General features: G+C 45.1%; 1 protein-coding gene across 11 annotated transcripts in view; it reads left to right on the top strand.

Annotated features, from left to right (window-relative positions):
* Positions 1 to 372: 372 nt before the first annotated feature.
* Positions 373 to 21,605, top strand: part of ZNF438 (zinc finger protein 438) — a 90,652-nt gene continuing 69,419 nt past the window's right edge. For 7 of the 11 annotated variants that reach the window (XM_050939045.1, XM_050939044.1, XM_050939048.1 and 4 more), the window contains exons 1-3: positions 373 to 491; positions 6,449 to 6,533; positions 7,043 to 7,112. Coding sequence is in view for 1 of the 11 variants with exons in the window: in XM_050939049.1 (XP_050795006.1) it covers positions 7,103 to 7,112 (10 nt within the window). In the remaining 10 variants the exon portion in view is untranslated. Of the gene's footprint in view, positions 492 to 838; positions 962 to 4,017; positions 4,092 to 6,448; positions 6,534 to 7,042; positions 7,113 to 11,523; positions 11,715 to 21,605 lie in introns of those variants that run through there. The other 4 variants (XM_050939046.1, XM_050939041.1, XM_050939042.1 and 1 more) reach the window with 4 other exon arrangements.

Below are 21,605 nucleotides of genomic sequence, written 5' to 3' on the forward strand. Positions count from 1 at the left end.
GAAGGGGCTCTACTTTTCCTTCTCTCTCCCCTTCTGCCTTTCTCTTATGCATGTGCTTCCAGTTACCTATACCTCCACCTAGCCTCACATTTTTATTTTCTCTTTACTGTCCTACCCCTTTGCCCACCCCTCCTGCACTTTTTCCACCTCCTTCTTACTCTCCACTTTCCTTGACTCCCTCAGCAGTAAGGGAGCGCGGCTGCAGTCTGCTTACCCGCCCCCGCGGCGGGCCCCACACCCAGTGGCCCTTTCCTCACCGCTCCTCCCTCAGCGAGGGCGACGCGACACCCGCCCCGCCTCGCTTCGCCTTCCCGCCAACTCCGGGCAGGGCGAGAAAGCACAGGTCGCGCCTGCGCACAAAGATACCGGAGAAGAGGATGGCCGGTGAAAGGGGAGGAAAGACAAGAAGTGGCCGCCGCGGGGCGGGGCGGCGTGACGTCAAGGCGCGCCGTAGCTCTGGCGGCGTGACGCAGGCACGCAGAGGGAGAGCTGTAAGTTCCCTTCCCCCCCGCTGTTAGCATTACGGGTCCTGTCTGGGGGGTGGGACGTGGCGGCCTCGCGCTCGGGGTGGCGGGGCAGCTCCTGGGCGTGCGCGCTCGGACACCGCCCTGCCGGCCCTGGTCCCGGGGGGCGGTGCCCGGGGAAGCGGTGGCCGTGAGCGGGGGCAGAGTTCCCTGGGGTGACCGGTTACTGGGCACCAACCCCTCCACACACACACCGGCCCGAGAAGGGCCCTGCCCCGCCTCCTCACGGGGCCCGGCGTCTTACTGGGTTGCCCGGTTGTTTAATTCCTGACGCGCGGCTGTAGCTTGCGGAGACAGAGTCCGCGCGGCTGCTGCCGGGCCTGAGCGGTCTCCGGAAGATCCTGCGCCGCCCAGCCGCTCTGTCACGGCGGGACGGCTGAGGGCCCTGCTTCCGTCACGTGCTGCCTTTGCTGTTGCCGCTCATTTTGGTCGTGGCGGTACTTTCCAGCTTGCCCTCTGCGGGTTGGGTGCCGCCTCAGGCCTCGCTTCCGCCCGGCGTGGCGGTGCCAAGGAGTGGGACTTTTAAGTCTGAGAGAACAATTTTCAAATTGTTTCTCCTCTAATGGGCAGGGTGGTTGCGCTGTGGGTGGGTCAACAGGGTTCTCCCATGGAGACAGCAGCGTGACTTTAGAAGTGGTTCCAGGCGATGTATGCGTTGCCAGGGCCGTAGCCGCGTAGGGTCTCGCTCTCCCTGAGTTCACCACTCTCCAGGCAGCCCAGACAGTGTAGAAGCAGGGCTGCTGGGTCCTAGAGAGAGCCGAATGCAGCACAGTCTGAGGAATGGGATTGGCTGCTGGGGTCTCTGGGAAGGGGGGGGGGGGTAGGGGTTGGGAAAGGAGCTCACCTGTGAGTGTGACTCTTTCTCCCCGGCTGAGGTCAGGTGAGGCAGGCTCTGTGGCTCTGGAACCAGTATCATTTGTTGTCTCCCATAACATCCATTCTTCTCCCTCATGCCCCACAGAGCACCCCCTCCTTTCTCCCTCCTCCCCAGGAGCACCCCTCTCTCTCTCCTCCCTCCCCTCCGTCAGGGCTGGGTTGGGTGAGGTGCTGGGGGTAGGTGGGGAGAGGGCTGGCTAGCTGCCCGCTGAGGAATGAAAGTGACAGTAACTCACTTCCTGGGCAGGCAGCCAGAATTGGAATGTCACACAGGGCTTGGCTGGGGTTAGCCAGATGTGTGAAAATTCAGGATAAGAAATTGGAGTAGGGTGAGCAGATATCCCTATTTTATAGGGACAGTCCCAATTTTGGGGTCTTTTTCTTATATAGGCTCCTTTTACCCCCCCCCCCCCACCCATCCCTGTCCTGATTTTACACACTTTCTGTCTGGTCACTCTAGGTGGGGGTAATTGGTGCCTATATAAGACAAAGCCCCAAATAACAATCCTGAATCCAATTTCAGTGTTTTTTTTTAAATCAATATCTTAGCCAAAAACAGAAAATTAAGTTGTTGACAATTATTAGTGATAGGTTTGGTTTGAGGCAGAGAGTGGGTCAGTTTTCATCAGAGAAACAAAAAATGTTGACTGACTTTCCTATAGCCTGTTACTCCTGATAAGAGCCCTCCAACAACTGTAATATGCTCATCTCCTTACTAGTGTATAAAGCAGGGTTCGGCAACCTACGGCACACCTGTCAAAGATGGCAGGTGAGCTGATTTTTGATGGTATGCAGCAGCAGGCTGAGCGGCTCAGCCCATCACTGCTCGGGGGTTCCGGCTGCTGCCCTATTGCCAGCTGGGATACCAGCCATCGGCCCCACTCAGCACCTGCTGCTGGCCTGGGGACCCCCAAGGAATCCCAGGCTGGCAGTGGGCTGAGCAGGCCAGTTGAACCACTCAACCTGCTGTCAGCCTGGGGTTCCATTCACTCAGCCGGCAGTGGGCTGAGTGGGCTGGTGGCGGGCTGAGCAGGACCGGTGGGAGGTTGAGTGGCTCAGTCTGCTGCCAGTAGCACTCAGCCTACTGCTACTCCGGGGTTCCGGCTGCCGGCCCCTTGCCAGTCAGGAGCTCAGCCGCCAGCCCCACTCTGCCTCCTGCCAGCCTGGGTGAGCAGAATCCCAGGCTGGTAGCGGGCTGAGGGGGGGTTGGCGGCCGGGATCCTGGCTGGCAGGAGTTGGTGGTCAGAACCCCAGACCAGCAGCGGGCTGAGCAGGGCCTGGGATCCTTGTCTAGGGTTCCAGCCACCAGCCCGCTGCCGGTTTGGGGTGTCATTTACTCAGCTGGCAGTGGCCTGAGCAGGACTGGTGGCCAAGACCTCAGATAATAACAATAGTTTGTTTATATAATATAGACATAGAGAGAAACCTTCTACAAACATTAAAATGTATCACTGACACGAGAAACCTTAAATTACAGTGAACTTGGCACACCACTTCTGAAAGGTTGCCGACCCCTGGTATAGAGTGACCATATGTTGTACTAAGATTCTCCTGCTTTTTTTTTTCCCTGTGAGTCAGTATAACTTTTGCCAGCCCAGAAGTTGGGCAGCCAATGTTTTACGTTTTCACAATGTTTTCTCCAACGTTCATAAAGTAAATACATAGTTAATATGAGTTAAAAAGGCCAGGGACACTTCTTTGTGAAGAATCTGTACAGCAGATCATGCCCATAGACGATCCAGAAAAGAAATTTGAGGTTGAATTTTTTAATGTTGTGATGGATAAAGCAGTATCTGCTGTTGATGAAAGGTTTAATACCTTGCAAGTACACCATGAACAGTTTGGATTTTTGTATGACATAATTAAATTCAACAAAATAGGAAAACAAGAGCAACTAATGACAAAGTGCAAGAATCTAGAGAGCCTCCTGAAGCATGGTGATAGTTTTGATTTAAATGGACTTGAACTGTACGAAGAATTGAGTACACTGTCATCAATGTTGCCACATGCAAAATCGGTGATGGACATTGTACAGTTTATTCATACCCGCAAATTTGTTGACATATATCCTAACGTGTACATTGCCACTCATATTCTACTGACAATTCCTGTAACAGAAGCATCAGGAGAACAGAGTTTCTCAAAAATAAATCTCATTAAAAACTATCTCCACTCTACAATGAGTCAGGAACGCTTGACTGGTCTTGCTATTCTTGCGATCGAACAAGACACAACTTTGTCTTTGTCATACGATGACATTATTACTGATTTTGCAGCCAAAAAAGACAGAAAGATTGCTTTTAATTAAAAACAAATCTTTGTTTCAATACCTCTTCATATAAATTTCCAATAAAATTTTGATAAATTAAAAAAATATATATTATTTGCATCATTCTGTCATATCAGAATTTTTTCTATAGTGCTGCTTCTTTAGTGCTAGTCCATCAGCATTACAGTGTGCTTAATTAAGTTAAACTGGTTTTAATAATGTGAATGTGGCAAGTTTTCCAATACTATAAGCTTATGTTTGTGTTGCTAAGAGCAGATCAGGCACAGGGGCACCAGTTTAATAACCTCACCTAGGGCACCATAAATCCTAAGGCCGGCCCTGTGCGTTGCGTATGGTCAGCGTGACGCTGCTTGGCAGTGACACTGAAATGCATCACATCTACAACGCACTTGAGTTCTGGGGTATAGTTACACTTGTAACGTTACAATTGCAGCAGAGCTGTAGTGTAGATACTGGTGTGACAGAAAGGGTTTTTCTGGTTACTGTAGTAAATCCATCTCTCCAAGAGAGGATAGGTCTGCAGAAGAATTTGTCAGTAGTGCAGTCTGCACTGGGGTTTTTGTCTGCTTAACACATCTCCCAGGGGATGTGACCTTTTCACACCCTAAACAATATAGCTAGCTCTGCCGAAGTTTGAATATTTGTAGAATAGGCCTTCATAGATTTGAGTTTCTAATGCTAAGAGTTGCTGAATTTTTGCTATGCACACCAAAGTGCTGATGCCAGCCATAATGCAGCTATACAAAAACCTTGGTATAAGTCAGATTTTGAGTTGTGTATAATGTGCAAATGTGAAAGAAACATGCTGTGCTCCAATATACTTAAGTGCCATCAGATGCAAGTTTATACTCAAGTCATGTGGAAAGATCCACTATGTTAGCATTCAGTATTTAAAAGTTATAGTAATTGAGATTTGTACAGTGGCTTTCATTCATGGATCTTAAAGTGCTTTACAAATGGTACTGAATTAAATCTCATGTGAGAAGCAAGGATGCATTATATTTGGTGAAACTAGGGTACAGAAAGAGAATGTGGGGTGTATAAGATTACAGAGCTAGTCTGTGGCAAGACCCAGCTCTCTGTATTATCACTCCCTAGATGAGTGCAGAGGAACATTCAGGTTGTGTGTGGCAGGGCCTGGTCCAGCCCCCACAGGAGATGGGAAGGGAGTGCCACTTGGCTGTGCTCCACCTCAGCTCTGCCATGGCACTGGCTGCCAACTGTGGCCCTGCTCCCACCCCCAGCTGTGACCCCAGGCTCAGCCCCGTTACTCCTGTCCACATGCCTCCCTTAGTTGCAGCCCTGGTTCCTGGTGGTGAGGGGCCATGGGCAGGGTTAGCAGGGGTGCCACCATGCAAAGTTTGGGGACCACAGTACTACACGCTGACAGTTCTCCCATAAAGTATAAATATTAGTTGTAAGCCACCAGATGGATGTGAGGCTTTTACAGCTTTATAAGGTTTCCTCTAAAGCCTAAGGATTTTCAGTTGTGCCATGCTATCAGAAGGGACATAGCATTCATGGATGTTGCAAAGCTCGAAACCCACCAGTTTTTGAATTCACATAAAAAAGAGTATATAGTCTTTACCTCACTAAAAAATAAATAGGAGGGAATTCCAAGTATAATAGTTGCCATGGAGGAAGACCTGAAAATGAAAATGGAAGAATTAAAAGGGAGTGTTGAAGAGGCAGTTTTGGAGAGATTGTAGTAGTGTATTCAGTGGGAGGGGAGTTGGAATTAAACACTTTTGAAAAGCAAACAATTTGGCTTTATTTTCTGAATGTTTTGCTTTGGTGGAAAAATTACACCAGTACCAGGCCTGAAGAAAAATTCTATACAACATCTTTTCTTTTAAGACTTTTATCTCTTATGTCAGTCATTTTGCTTTCTCCCCCCAGCTACTATCTTGCTCTCATTGTTAATGTTAACTGAATGTTTTCCATATAATACATCAATTTACATTAACCACCTAGCCTTTAAATACTATGGCACTATGGAGTTATAGAATAATTGTGTGCAATGTCATAGGTTTTAAATTGGACTATTCAGTAGATAGAGTAGCTTGTCTCAGTATTTCCTTTTCAAACTCAAACTCACCTCATTGAGTGCTAGTCCTGTTTGAAGTTGAGAGTTCAGCCCTTTATTTGTATTCAGAATGAAATTTTACATTTCTTCTCAAAGCAGAAGTGTGTGTTTTTTCCTACTGTGGTAACTTATTTTCTTCTGACTTAAAAAAAAACCCAGAAGCCTTTTGGCTGACATCAAACATGGACATTTTTGGCCAGGAAAGAATTTTTCTGAAAGTTGCAACTGAGAGGAAATGAGTTATGATGACAGTTATACAACTGTTATCATTAAGTTTGCAATATAAGACGTATGCTGATGTACTAAAATGTGCATTTGTAATATTTTTACATAGCATTATAGTTGAATAAGACTTTTCTTGGGTGGGGATGACTTATGAGGTCGGAAAAAATGATATTGCTGTATGACTGCAATTCAGATGTTAACTCTTCTCAGTGCTTGTCAGAATAATGGGAATTTGAGGTACTTGATATATTACATGATGTAAAAATATTTTTTTCCAAACCTGTAGGAAGAAAAATGTTGGTTTCTTGAGCAGCCTTTATATTTATTGTAGTTTTGTTAAGGACACGAACACTGGCCAATTAAGCAAATAGGGTATACTTCTGGCTTTATTTTCATGGAACGTTTTAGAAATACAGTTGACTGTTTCTTGTTTTTTTTAACATGCAGGCATTATGATTATGCTACATTAAACTCGAACATTCTTTATATGCACCCTGAGCTGTTTCATGGATTTTTATGTGCCGTTAAAGAGGTAATGTGTCATTTATGGAAATATTTTAATGTTTAAACATGTGGGTCAAAACCTTTAGTTTTGTGTGTTCTTTGCTGGCAGGTGGGTATAATGTCAGATCATATGAATGTGTGACTATTGTGCGAGAATGCCATGTTAATTTGAAAAGTTTTTAGCTGGAAAGATTATTGAAACTATAGAATTAAAAGTTAGGTATTGTTTTTAAAATGAAAAAAACTTGTGATGCTTTAGATTTTAATTTTTAGCAATATTAATTCAAAGTACTTATTGCTGTAATTTTGCTAGAAGTAGATTTGCTTAAAGTACATTAAAAGTAGTTTTAGACTAGAAATCAATTATCTGTTAGTACCATTCAGGAAAACAAATTTTAATGGGATTCTACTTTAGCAGTATTTACTACTTTCTAAAATACATGTCACAGTACCTTTGTACAATGCCCAGGAATTATTTTGTGCCTTTGTGAATAAACAGTAGACCAGAATACTTCAATATTCTGTATTTTACTAAAGGTAATTGCTGGGATGATTTTTGACATGGATGGAATGTTTTATTGGCTGTAACACAGCAGGATGAATAAAGGTAAGTACCTCAAAGTAAAAAAAAAAAAAAATCAGTATTGTTATAAAACATTTTAATTTGCTAATTCATAGGCCTGGTCTGATGCTTAGGCCTGGTCTTAAAATCTAGGACAGTGTAGCTGTAGCGTTCAGGGGTATGAAAAATCCATACTTCTGAGCACTGTAACTGTGCTCACCTAACCCCTGGTATAGATGTGCTTCCACTGACCTAGCTTCTTTTCCTCAGGAAGTTGATGTTCCTTCAATGATGAACAAACCCCTTCTGTCACTGTAGGTCGTATCTACACTACAGGATTATACCAGCAGAGCTGTGGCATGGTAGCAATGCCATTATTGTCCCGATAGCATACACATGGCCTTCCTATGAAAGACTGCAGGATTCCAAGCCTTTTTTTTTTTTTTTTTTAACTTAGAGAACATATCACAGCGTTTCCTTGAATCGTAGAATGTTAGGGTTGGAAGAGACCTCAGGAGGTCATCTAGTCCAAGCCCCTCCTCAAAGCAGGACCAACACCAACTAAATCATCCCAGCCATGGCTTTGTCAAGCTCTAAGGATCGAGATTCCACTACCTCCCTAAGGAACCCATTCCAGTGCTGCTTCACCCTCCTAGTGAAATAGTGTTTCCTAATATCCATCCTAGACCTCCCCCACTGCAAATTGAGACCACTGCTTCTTGTTCTGTCATCTGCCACCACTGAGAACAGTCTAGCTCTATCCTCTTTGGAACCCCCCTTCATGTAGTTGAAGGCTGCTATCAAATCCCCCCTCACTCTTTTCTTCTGTAGACTAAATAACCCCGCTTCCCTCAGCCTCTCTCTGTAAGTCATGTCTTTGAAAGATTCACTGTGCATATATTTGATCCATTAATTTTTTTATTCAAATACACAGGTGGGTGGTGGTTTGTTTTTTTTTGGTTTTTTTTTTGGTGTCTAGCTTTTTAGTGTTCTTGGATATAGTAGGTAATATTAAGAAAAACTTTCCTCCAGTCAAAACAGCAAAGAGTCCTGTGGCACCTTATAGACCAACAGACGTTTTGGAGCAGGAGCTTTCGTGGGTGAATATCCACTTCGTTAGATGCATGTCCATTTCCTCCAGTCCACATTGTGAGGTCCTTGTATTCAGGAGTGAGGGTAGGCCCTATCCTCCCAAAGTTCCCACCAGACCCTGCTTTAAGTTTCTTATGTCCTCCTTCAGTTCATATCATATGAGTGGTTCTCTAAGCAAAACAAACAGAAGAAAGGAACTTTCCCTTATATGAGAGGGTAATTCAAGTGACAGAAAAGAAAGGTGAGGTGGTCTGTCTCTTAGCCATGTTTCAGTGGGTCTGTTGCCTTTAATTAAGGCCTACCTCCAGCCTCTACTCTTGAGACATTCTTCTTTGCAACTGGTCCATGCAGCTCCAAGGGCAGTGAAGCTGATCTCCATCTGAGGTCAGCAGTCTCTGAAGTGTAGCAGTCCTCTCCCTGTGGCAGGTTTTCCCTTTTTAAACTCCTCTGCCCCCTGCATTCAGGCAAAGCAGGCCTTACAGGTGTGCCTGGTTAGTGTTGGATGAGCTCAGAAGAGTTTGTTCGTCCCCTTGCCACTGGAGCAAGGTGGTGCCCCTTCACAAGAAGTCCATTCAAAAGTGTTTATTGTTCAGCAGCAGTGAAAAGATTAGCATTGGTGTTTGTTATTGCCTGCACTCATGTTGGGCTTGTGCTGTTGCATGCCAGAACTAAATACTGCATTGATTTTTTTTTTAAATGCTGAATAATGGACCTCTGTATGTGGTTTTTTTTTTGTTACTTTATTATTATTTTTTAACATTTTAATGAGACATAATTAAAATATTCCCCTATAATGGAGACCCAAACACAAATTTATTGTGTTAATACGTGAGAACCACAGCATGAAACATATTAGTATACTTTCATTACCTAGGCTGAGTGAAGTGAAAACCTTTCCCAACCGAATAAAAGATACAAATCACACTTAAAAATTTTTATTTTGTAATGGTTCCTTTTAAATTTTGAAATTAAATACAAATGTCATTATTTCATGTTTTCTTCTCTGCCTTCCTTTTCTGTGTGGTCAGTATTACGTGAGGTCGTTAGTGCTAATTTAATATATCGTGTTGGAGAATTGTACCTGGTTCTTTGCAGCTCTGCTGTTGTAGTCTGGTCAAGTCTTTCTGAAAAGCAAGATAGTTTAGTCTCAGCTATTTTGTTGCTGTCATAGATTCTAAGGCTAGAACGGACCATTGTGATAATCTAGTGCAGGGTTAGGCAACCTATGGCACACGTACCAAAGGCAGCATGCAAGCTGATTTTCAGTGGCACTCACACTGCCTGGGTCCTGTCCACTGGTCTGGGGGGCTCTGCATTTTAATTTAATTTAAAATGTTTAAGAAGCTTCATTTAAAAAAACCTTATTTACTTTACATACAATAATAGTTTTAGTTGTATATTATAGACTTATAAAAGAGACTTTCTAAAAACGTTAATGTATTACTAGCACACGAAACCTTAAATTAGAATGAATAAATGAAGACTCGGCACACCACTTCTGAAAGGCTGCCAACCCCTGATCTAGTATGATGTCCTAGCACAGGCCATAGAAATTCTCCAGAACAATTCCTAGATCAATATCTTTTAGAAAAAATCCAATCTTGACTTAAAAATTGTCGGTCATGGAAAATCCACCATGATCCCCGATAAATCATTCCAGTGGTTAATTAATATCACCATTAAAAACTTATGACTGACTTCTAGTCTGGATTTGTCTGGATTCAGCTTCCAGCCATGGGATTGTGTTATGCTTTTCTCTGTTAGACTGAAGTACCCATTATTAAATATTTGTTCCCCAGGTGTAGGTACTTATAGACTAGGTGCCTAGGTGCACAGCACTCAGTCCTTTGTATGAATTGCAAATTCTTGCTTGCAGTTTCTGTATACATGAGACTTGACATGTAAGGCTTGTGTTTACAGTTCCTTTGTTATTTCTAAGGAACTGGTCTGTGGCCTTTTCCCAAACTCTCAACTTGTTTCAGTAACAAATACATATTAAAATTTTATACAGCAATGATGCATACATTTCAACAGAACAGTAATGTTCAACAGATGATGACTTTTCCAATATCTCACAAGGCATACTTTGTATAAAATGTATCATAACCATATATAACTGGTGAATATGGGAGTGCAGAGTGTTATTTTGAGGTACTCGGTGTCACAGCAGTATTTTGGGTGTTCTGAGTTCTCTCCTATAAGTGTCTTTGAGTCAACATTATAAGGGTTTGGGTTTTTTTTAATAACTGATGTCATGGATACATTTAGCATAGTTAAACCTTGTAGGAGGATATCATCACATATTGGGGAGAAACATGATGAAAATCTTGCTAATAAATATTAAAAGTATATTCAAATTACACTAGAACACTAACTATAGAACAATTAACACATGGTGCAAATGACTTATGTTCTTATTAAAGATACAAAACTATGCAAATATTTAATTAACGAGAGATCATCTCATGTTTGCTTACTCTGTCTTTTAAACACTTTAGGAGAGAACTTTATTTCATCACTTAAATTGTAAAGTGCCCTTGGATTATTGGTTACCATCTGAAATCACTTATAATAAGGATGCTATACCAAGATGCTCTCTTGGAGAGATGCTAGCTAATCTATGAAAATGACTACTTTTGTATTCAACTGTCGGCATACTTTTATCCACTGCAGTAATGTAAAGGAAAATAGTAATAAGTAAGTTGATACATGATTCAGGGCTGCACCCTGTTGTGGTTTCTTCATTTCCGATTGTGGCTCATGATGTGAAACACTTGTAATTTTCCTGGGAAATATTCTTTGCAATAGCATCTGGAAAGAGTTGAATTACTGATCTGTGGAATTATGTAAAAAACAAACAGAATGATTTCTGCAATATTTTGAGTTGTCACTAATTTAATTTTAAACCATTGTACGATGCATGGCACTGCAATTGCAAGAAATGGAATGATTCTTCAGTTGAATTGTTCAGAATGTATTATGGTATATATTTTCATGATTTCATTGCATAGCAGCTTCACCTTGATTTGGTATATCGTCTAGTCCATTAACACGATATTTTTATTCTGCAACAAATCTACAATTTCATTCTATAATTGAGGACTATTAAAGTTCAGAACCATCTGTTTTTCAAGAACAATGTTGGCTTTTGAAAAAAATTAACAATGTAACAACTTATTGCCTGGAAGCATATACGTGCTGAGACATACTGGCAGTTTTTAAATCAACACTGGATGTTTTAAAAAATATGTGCTCTACAAGTTATGTTGGGGAAATTCTGAGTTATACAGGAGGTCAGACTAAATGATCATAGTGGTTCCTTCTGGTCTTGGAATTTATCCTTTGTCCTTCACTTTTCTGGCAGCACCTTCAACAGCACTCCCTTCTCTACCCAAGCCATTTGTGTGTATGTAGAGGTGATAATGCCCAGGGGCACTCATTAAAGTTTCAATCCCGTACAACCACAAACATCAGAGGAGAAAGGAAGATGGAGGAGACAAAGGTATTCTTGTGGCTGACTTGAATACTTGACAAGGAGTAGCAGACATAAATGAGGTAGGAAGGCAGCTGGCAAAGTATATTTGGTTCAAGAAGATTTAAGAGTTGCAGAGGAAGTTAACCAAGGCTGGGAGACTTAGTAGGATCCATGAGTGAAGTCATGGTGGGCACATCTTCACTACCACCTTTGGTCAACGAAAGTTACATCAGTGTACAGCTGCTGAAGTTTGTATAAAACTCATTCACTTGTAGTAGGCTGCATGATTGGCTTAAAGCCAGCAGCAACAGTTTGGTGGCTGCTCAAAGCATTTGCCCATGGCTGTGATGGCTTCTGTGCCTGCTTTTTCCTGTCTTGTTCCAGCCCTGCACCTGTCTTGGCCACAGCCTGCCGCTGCCTTGCCTTGTTCTGGTTCTGACCCTCAGCTCAGATTCCTGGCCTCTGACTCTGACTATTGGCTCTGGCATCTGGGCTGTGACTCTGGTTCAGATTCGGATTCTCACTCACCTTGTCTCATATCATGGGACCAGCATGTTTAAAATAACACTGCAAACAATAATCTAAATAACCATTTACTGGCACAGTAAGACAGGGTAGGCATTTCTTTAACAATGCAAAAATAAGTTTTACTACCCAATTGATCCAGATTGTTCAGATGTGGCCGCAGGAGGTCAGACTAGATGATCACAGTCGTCCCTTCTGACCCTAAAGTCTGTGAGTCTATCTTCCTCCTCCTCAAAGTCATTGCCTTCTGAGGAACGTTTGTCCTAATGTTTCATTTTGACAGCCAGGCCTTGCAGCTCTGTGCTGTATGGTTTACCTTGAACATGTGTTCCTTTTTTACCCAGAGGTACAGGAATTTTTTAAAAACATTCTCAAATAGGGTCTTTTTGATGATCTGCAGGCATGGCTGTTTTTTCCTCCAGTTCCAAGGTTTTGAAATCAACACCAGAGCTGTCCCTTCTTCCCACAGTGTCCTGCTTTGAGACCAGTGTTGCTCCTTTCCGGTTGAACATCATGCTCTCTCTCTTGTTACATAACAACCTCACCCTACCCTCAGAAAAATAAAAGAACTAATAACAATCCAAGACTTCTGCTCATGTAACTCACATGCCTTTTGCACCGCAGAATTTTATTTGTTTAGAGATGGAGGCATTTGAGAAATTAACAGATTTCTGTTTGTTTATATGTGTGTGTGCACATGCAAGGAGGCAGAGCTAGGCCATTTCCTTGAAGTGCCCAGAACTATCCAGAAACAAGGGCTGGTAGTTACTGAGCAAATCAGTGTTTTTCCAGGAGCTGGAGTGTTTCTATGGTGGGTGGAGTCATAAATATTCATAATTTGAAAACGGAGTCAATCAGAGCCGAGAGAGGCAGAAGCTATAAAACAGGAGTATGAGACCACCCAGGTGTGCTCAGTGGATGATCCTACTGAGATACATGCATAAGTAACAAGTTTGTATAATTTTTGGTGGGGTCCAGAATGGGTCTAATCACGTCCCTGCCTTGTAAGCAGGGCCGGTGCAACCATTTAGGTGACCGCTAGGATTTGGGGGGCGGCATTTTCTTTGGCAGCGACCGCGGCAGCCGGATCTTCAGCCGCCCTGGTTGCCACCGGCATTTAGGCAGAGGGAGCTGGGGCAGGGGAGTGCAGGGAGGGCTGCCTGCAGCAAGTAAGGGGGCGCCGCAAGCCTAGGAGTCAGGAGAAGTGAAGCAGTGATGGCATGCTCGGGGTGGAGGCAGAGCAGGGGTGAGCTGCCACAGGGGAGTGCCTCAGGGTGGAGGGGGGGGAGCTGCCATGGAGGTGAGGGGCGCCTCAGGGCGGGGGCTCGGGGATGGAGAAGTGCGCAAGATGGAAGTTTTGCCTAGGGCGTGAAACATCCTTGCACCGGCCCTGCTTGTAAGCTGATATATATTTTATTAAATAGTGTAAAACTGGACTGGAAACCGTAAGCGTTTAAGTTTCTCTTTATTGCACAGTATCACTATCATAAGAAAAAAATATTTAAGAATATCAACATTATTAACTTTTTTGAATACGGAAACGACCATATACTCTTTGATCAATAACCCTCAAAAGCAAATACTTTCTAAAATTAAAACAAATGTAGCCCCTTCTTTTGCGATGTTCTTCAGGAGGCAGCAAACACTTTTCATCAGTGTTTGGTTCTTGAAATGAAGTTATCCAGGGGACTTGCAATGTCCAATTCAGAGGTAGAGTTCTTCTGAACATACAGAAATGCCAAGTGATTTAGATGTTCGTGGTCCATTGTCGTTTGCAAATAATTTTTCGGTCGGCGCAAGCAACTGAATGATCGCTCAGCAGTGCAGGTTGTAGTCGGAATTGTATAGAATAATTTCAGGAGAATTGTAACTTCTGACAACATGTCACTCAAGCCTTCGTTTTGTTTTAGAAATTGCTTCACATCACTCACTGAATTAAGCTGGCAATATCTCGATCTGCAACTATCACTCGACATTTCTAAATGAAGTGTTGATGTGGAAAGCTTCACTTATTGGGACAATGTCCTGTTTCGAGCCATTTGCTGCCTCAGTTATAAGCTTCTCCAATTTTACTGTGAATGTAAAGCTTTCTGTTGAAAATCTCTGTTCAATGGCAACTTTGCAAGCATCAATGATCTCAACATATATTTGATGAAAATACTCTTTGGGGTCACTGAAGATGTGAGGAAGGCTTCCATGGTAGAGCCATCTCAGCGGCTTGTGTTTTCTCTGGAGTGTAGGATCATCTAAATAAAGATTTCTTGCCCTCTCTACTGTTGTTTCCCAGAAGTGACTGTACAATGAGTCGGTGTGCATCCTACTCAACACCTCTTGCAGCAGGCCAACTTTCTTCATAATGCTTGTCAACGACATGTTTGGGCTTTGAATTTTTGCATTAGCTTCTTCTACAGAACTCATGGCTTCACAAGAACTGTTACTGTAAAGTACGTTGAAAAAGATTGAAGTTGCTTCGAGAATCTACTATGTTTTAAGCCAAATTCATTGGAAGAGTAACTAAAGTTCACCTAGGCAGTTCATTGTGGCCTTGTAGTTGTGGAGCAGTGATTTAATGCTACTGATCCTTAGTGTCCATCTCGTTGTGCATAATGGTCGTAAAGAATGTTCCCCTTCACCCTGAAACTCTCTGAATGCTGTCATATGTTTTGGTGACTCCCTGAAGGCATTGATGAGATATTTCACCATTGAAAACATATAATGACACTCTTGAATATTATGCAGGGCATCCTGCATGGCAAGGTTAAGGGAATGTGCAGCACAGTGCACAAATTCTACTCTCAGCTCTCGATCCTCTACTCTGTCTTGGACCCCAGTAAACTTGCTGGACGCATTGCTCGCTCCATTGTAACACTGCCTCCGGCAATCATCACACCTGAGAAGTGTATCTTCCACAATTTTGAAAAGAGAAGCAGCATCCATTGTGTCAGTTTTGATAAAACCCAATAAACTCCTCATAAATCTCCCAGTCTTCACTAGAAAAGAACCTTAAAGAAAAACATACTTGTTCTTTTCTTGCCAAATCAGTGGTCTTATTCATTACGGTGGCATAAACCTTAGAGGCATTTATCTTTTTGCACAATTTTTCTTAGCGCCATCATTGCCATCGTTTTGATTATTTCGTTAATAACTGCATGTGACAGCCACTTGTATTTTGTGCGATTTAAGCCACTGTCTCACTTCAGAATCTGTACTGTGTAGCAATAAGAGCTGCCTCAAATTTGAATCACTCTCATTATGTCCACGTTATGCTATTCCTTGTTGACCTAGGTACTGAACACTGGTAAAAATGTTGTGCAGTGCAATCCTAGCTGATTGTGATTCTTTTCTGCAACTGGCTAACATTAGTGCAGAAACATTTACCTGTGATTGCAGAGCAGCATACTTTATTACTGCTTCCTTGTGACAGGAGGATTTTTCATTTGATGTAAAACGACGCAGTGTGTGTCTCAAATCTTGAAATGCATACGAAATAAATGTTGGTTTGGCCTTTGTAGAAAATGTTAAGATCTTCTTTTCAGAACATTTTTTGCAGACTGAACAAAAAGATCTGTTTAATTTGCTATTGTACTCCAACCACTTAAACCTTGATAGCCTGAGTTCAACATCCAGCTTTCAAACTGAAGTTACACAAAAGTAAGATGAGGCAAATCTACAAGATAAGAAAAAAGATTTCTCAGCAATCTTGGCTATCACTTGATGATGAATTACTGTTTTCTTCCTTTTCTCTGGGTAACTTTTTATTAAGAATTTATCCATTGTTGATTATTAGTGGTCCTACAAATCAAGAATTTGTTGCTGGGATAAAATGAAGCTACAGCACGTCAACACCACAAGATTAGAAGTGTCAATTAAAAGTGGAAAGCCAGAAGCAGCACACGCCTGCTTCGATATATTATATTTTGTTGTACCTGTTGTGACAAAGTGAGACTGTTCTTAATGTTTTCTCTGAATACTGTGTGGGTGTCTGTTTTCCCTGCCAGGTGCCAACTGAAGGTGTTGGAAAACAAAGAGATCAGTTAGCCGCTTTGTCCGGAAAAGAGACACAGGCCAGAGGAGGGGCTGAAAGGAGTGTCAGTTTGGAGGTGGCTGGGGAAAAGGGGAGAGGCCCAGAACTTGGGTCTGGGCTCCCCACCCCCCAAGATGGACCTGACTGAGGGGTCTTGTTTTCTGTACCTATAAGCTTTTAAACTGTGTTTGTATCATCTAATAAACCTTCTGTTTTACCAGCTGGCTGAGAGTCACGTCTGACTGTGAAGTTGAGGTGCAGGACCCTCTGGCTTCCCCAAGAGCTCTGCCTTTGTGGACTCGCTGCGGAAAGTGCACAGTGTGGAAGGCCATGCTGAATGCTCCGAGGTCAGACCCAGGAAGATGTAAGCTGCTTGCCGTGGAGACAGTATGCTCAGAGAGGAGGCATGCTCTCCCAGAGTCCTGACTGGGTTCGTATGGATCCTCTTCCACACCGTGCACTTCCCAGGAGTCCGCACAGGCACTGACACTTCCTCCAGCCCCTCCTCTGGCCTTTGTCTCTTTTTCAGGCATTCAGAGGCCACCTGATCTTTGTTCTCCAACACCTTCAGTTGGCACCTTGCGGGAGAGCGGCCCAGGCCATCAGTTGCCAGGAGACAGGGTGTCAGCCATTCTCTGTGCAGACAGCATCACACTGGCCCTCTAGGGCTCTACAATCACACCCCCTTATCCCACCATCTAGATCCTTAAGAAATGCATAGGGGAAACTGAGACACCCACACAGTACTCAGAGAAAACATTAAGAACATTCCCACTTCCTAACACCTGTATACAACCACTTATATACTTTAAAGGGTGTAAAATAATCACATTGTGCTAAACACACTCATACCCCAAACTGACCACCAAATTTAAGTTGAGTGTTTTTCCCCTCAGGTGATGATTTGAAGGCTCATCTTGATCCCTGTAAATAAGCACTGGGTAAAACTTTTATAAATGTTAAGATTTTTAGCATATGAGATATAGTTGAAGTTGTCAGCCAAGCTTCAATGAAGCATTAAAGCCCATTCCATTCAGAGAAATGGAACAAAGTATTATAGTAGTCATCACATTTTAATTTTTTGTATTTTCTTGTATCTGTGATTCTTTCATGCTGCACAGCATTTGTGTATAATCATCTGCTTCTATTTTTGTTCAAAGTTAATAGGGCAGAGGAAGGAAAAGAGCCCAGCACTGAATGTTTTGCATGTGAATAGAGTAAAGTTAGGGTAAGAATCAAGCAAAGAGTAAGGTCACATCTTCAGGCAGCTTGCTATGTCAGCAGCTTTACTCTTTTGTGTAATATGTAATTGCATATGTTTTAAATATATTTTATTTGCCACATAGCCTGTGCTTGCTTGTTTGGAATTATGATTTATTGTGGTTGTTATGGCTTATTATGCCAAGAATTATTTCACATGTATGATGGTTTTAAAGGCTATTTGATGCTCCAACCATGTGCATCAAATCTTATGTTTTGAAAAATCCTAAATTTGTTTAATTTTCAATAAAGTACCCTTATTTCCAATTTTAATGACTTTATAAGGTTCATGTAAAAATTTGCTCCATACTCCAAACTGGAATAGTACTACTTCTTCGAGTGCTTGCTCATATCCATTCCAGTTAGGCGTGCACGCGCCGCGTGCGCTTTCGTCGGAAGATTTTTACCCTAGCAACACTCGGTGGGTCAGCTGGGCGTCTCCTGGAGTGGCGCCGCTATGGCGCCGGATATATAGCCCTGCCGACCCAACCACCCCTCAGTTCCTTCTTACCGCCCATGTCGGTCTTTGGAACGGTGGAGTGCAGTTGTACTGACCTCCACCTCCCTAGCTACTCGTAGTTTTCTAGTTATTTTTTTGTGTATATAGTTAACTTTTATCATTCATAGTTAGTGTATAGTTAAGAGGGGTACGGGGATTGGCCCCTTCCCCGCACCCGGTTCCGGGGCCCATGCCCAGTTCACCGGGTTTCAAACCGTGCTCGGCCTGTCATAAGCCGATGCCGACGGGAGATCCACACGACTCCTGCCTAAGTGCCTCGGGGAATCTCACCTGACAGATAAGTGTCGCATTAGCAAGGCTTTTAAGCCGAGAACAAAAAAGGAGCGGGACTTTTGGCTAAAGCAGTTCCTCATGGAGGTGGCTCTTACCCCTCCGCCTTCTGCACCGAGCGCTGGTCATTCGGCGGGCAGAAGCGCCTCCTCGGCATCGGACCGCGCAGGTACTGCCAAGGCCTCTCGGCACCGGCCGTCGCCAGCCCCGAAGTCGACTCGGCACCGCTCCCTCTCCCCGAGGTCGAGAGAGCCTAAGTCTTCTGCCGCTTCCATGGCACCTGTACTGCAGCCAGAGAGCTCCTCTAAGTCGGATCGTCCTGCACTGACACCTGCCGTGGCACCGACGACATCGGCACCGTTGAGTCTGGTCCCACAAAGGCCGTCAAGCCCAGTGCCTGTCAGCTCCCTGGTGCGAGCCATGGTTGAGTTTACTATTCCATCCACGCCGGAGACATTCTCAACGGCGAGGGATCTGATTGCCATGGCAGAGTCGACGCTGCCTTAACCCCCGGCACCGCCGGTGCAGGTAATACAGTCTATCGGCAAGCCTGCCTTGATAAGACCATCCTCTGTCGGCACAGCAGAGTGGCACCGTTCATGATCACGGTCCCGCAGACGTTCCAGGTCCCATTTGTGCTCTCGCTCCCAACGTCGCTCGCAGTCCCTGTACTGTTCTCTTCCTCGGTACCGGTCGTGCTCACGGCACCGGTTGGTATCCCGTTTGCCGGCCCGCTACTCTCGGCACCGTTCCAGCTCCCGGCACTGCTCCAGACACCGTGACTCCCGTAGTCGCTTCCGACGTCAAGCCTCAAGATCTCAGTCGACCTCCCGGCACCGCTCCAGTTGGAGGTCCCGATCTCGTTCCCGGTACTGGTCCCCGGTGCCGAGTAGAACAATGTCCGCTAGAGACAGAGACTCTGCCCAGGGTTTTTCAGCATCTCCATGGCCATCCAGACACGCATCAGTGTTGTCCCACACAGACAGCTCTTATGCTCAGGACTGCGATTCTGATGTGCCCACCAGAGTTTTCCAAGAGACCCAGGCCCAGGACGAAGGACCCCATCAGTGGTCTTTCTGGACACCTTGGGCGTACTACCAGGCCCAAGGCGTACCAGTAGTTCCGTCCCGCTCTGTCTCATTAGAGCACCGAGTGCCAGAGGCGACGGTTAGCCGTCCCCCTCCGACTGCTACCCAGTTCACCCACCCACCCAGGTTCCACTGGAGCAGGAGGTCACCCAGGAGCAAGAGGCCACGCAAGACCCACTTGTTGCCGGCATCTCCTCTTCCTGTTCTCCAGATGAGGCGGTGGCAGGAACATCCTCCTCGGACCCTCCTCCAATTGACCTGAGAACCCATCAGGACCTCCTAAGGAGGGTAGCACTCAGTATGAACCTCCAGGTGGAGGAGGTTCCGGAGGTAGAGGACCCGGTAGTGGACATTCTATCAGCGGATGCCCCCACTAGAGTGGCCCTACCGTTTATTTGGACCATCCAGGCGAATGCTGATACTATATGGCAGTCCCCAGCCTCTATCCCTCCTGCGGCCAGGAGAGTCGAGCGTAAATATATGGTGCCCTCTAAAGGGTATGAGTACTTGTATGTCCATCCTCCTCCCTGCTCACTAGTTGTTCAGTCCGTTAATGAGAGAGAATGCCATGGCCAGCAGGCGCCAGCCCCGAAATCGAAGGAGCCTAGGCGAATGGACCTACTCGGCTGCAAAGTGTACTCGGCAGCGGCCCTACAGCTCCGGGTGGCAAATCAACAAGCCTTGCTTAGCCACTACAATTATAACACCTGGATGGCGGTGGGTAAGTTTATGGAGCTTCTCCCTCAAGACTCCCGCCAAGAGTTCACTGCCCTCTTGGAGGAAGGGAAAAAGGTGGCCAGAACTTCCCTCCAGGCCGCGTTGGATGCAGCAGACTCAGCAGCCAGGACTCTGGCCTCGGGTGTTGCCATGAGGCGCATTTCATAGCTTCAAGTTTCAAGCCTTCCACCGGAGCTGCAGTATATCATTCAGGACTTGCCATTTGATGGTAAGGGCCTCTTCTCGGAAAAGACTGACCCCAGACTGCAAAGCCTGAAGGACAACAGGGTCATAATGCGCTCTCTCAGCATGCATACGCCGGTGACCCAATGCAGGCCTTTCCATCCTCAGCCTCACCGCCCATACATTGTGCCTAGACAAAGACAGGACTTTGGCAGGCGGCGCAGCAGAGGTGGTCGCAGATGACCGTCAGGAACCCAAGGGGGCCAAAATCAAGGTCCCTCGAAACCACCACTGGGACCAAAGACGAACTTTTGAAGGTGCGCCCGAGGGGCGGCGTACCAGTTACAGGCCAGGATCCCTCTCCTCCCTTCTCCAACAGTCTCTTCTACTTCCTCTCGGCGTTGTCCCAGTTAACTTCAGATCGCTGGGTCCTACGCACGGTGGAGTATGGGTACCACCCCTAGTTTATTTCAATCCCGCCCACCCACCCTCCAACCTTTCTCTCTTCAGGGACCCCTCTCACGAGCAATTCCTCTTACAAGAGGTGCGGATGCTCCTCACCATAGGAGCTATAGAGGAGGTACCGATGGACGAAAGGGGCAAGGGGTTTTACTCCCGTTATTTCCTAATCCCCAAGTCGAAGGGAAGTCTCAGACCTATCCTAGACCTGCGAGAACTCAACCAGTTTATGATAAAGTTGAAGTTCGGCATGGTATCCCTGGGGACTGATATGCCGCCCTCGATATGAAGGACGCGTACTTTCACATCGCCACCTTTCCTCCGCACAGGAGATACCTCTGCTTTGTAGCCAACCGTCAGCACTTCCAGTTTACTGTCCTGCTGTTTGGCCTTTCCACAGCCCCAAGGGTATTTAAAAAGTGTATGGCCGTAGTCGCCACCTACCTCTGCCAACGTCGGATAAACATTTTTCCATATCTGGATGATTGACTCATCCGAGGGGCCTCTGAGATGCAAGTCACTCAGCATGTGGGCATCATCAAGGACCTATTCACACGTCTAGGCCCGATGATCAATATAGAAAAATCCACTCTGGTTCCTACGCAGAGGTTAGACTTCATAGGAGCTATCCTGGACTCCAGTCTAGCCAGAGCCTGCTTACCACAGCCGTGGTTTCAGGTGATGGCAACAATCATCCGAGGTCTACAGAATTTCCCAACTACCTCGGCTCGCACTTGTCTCGGTATCCTGGGTCACATGGCTGCCTGCACGTTTGTAACCAAACACGCCAGGCTCTGCCTCCATCCTCTCCAAGTTAGGCTCAACTCGGTATACCGCCCGGGCAGGGACCCAATAGACACGATAGTCCCCATTCCCCCGAGCACCCTAGGCTCCCTAGAATGGTGGCTAACTCCCTCCCTGGTGT

The sequence above is a fragment of the Gopherus flavomarginatus genome, chromosome 2, assembly GCF_025201925.1.
Source record: "Gopherus flavomarginatus isolate rGopFla2 chromosome 2, rGopFla2.mat.asm, whole genome shotgun sequence".
NCBI lineage: Eukaryota > Metazoa > Chordata > Testudines > Testudinidae > Gopherus > Gopherus flavomarginatus.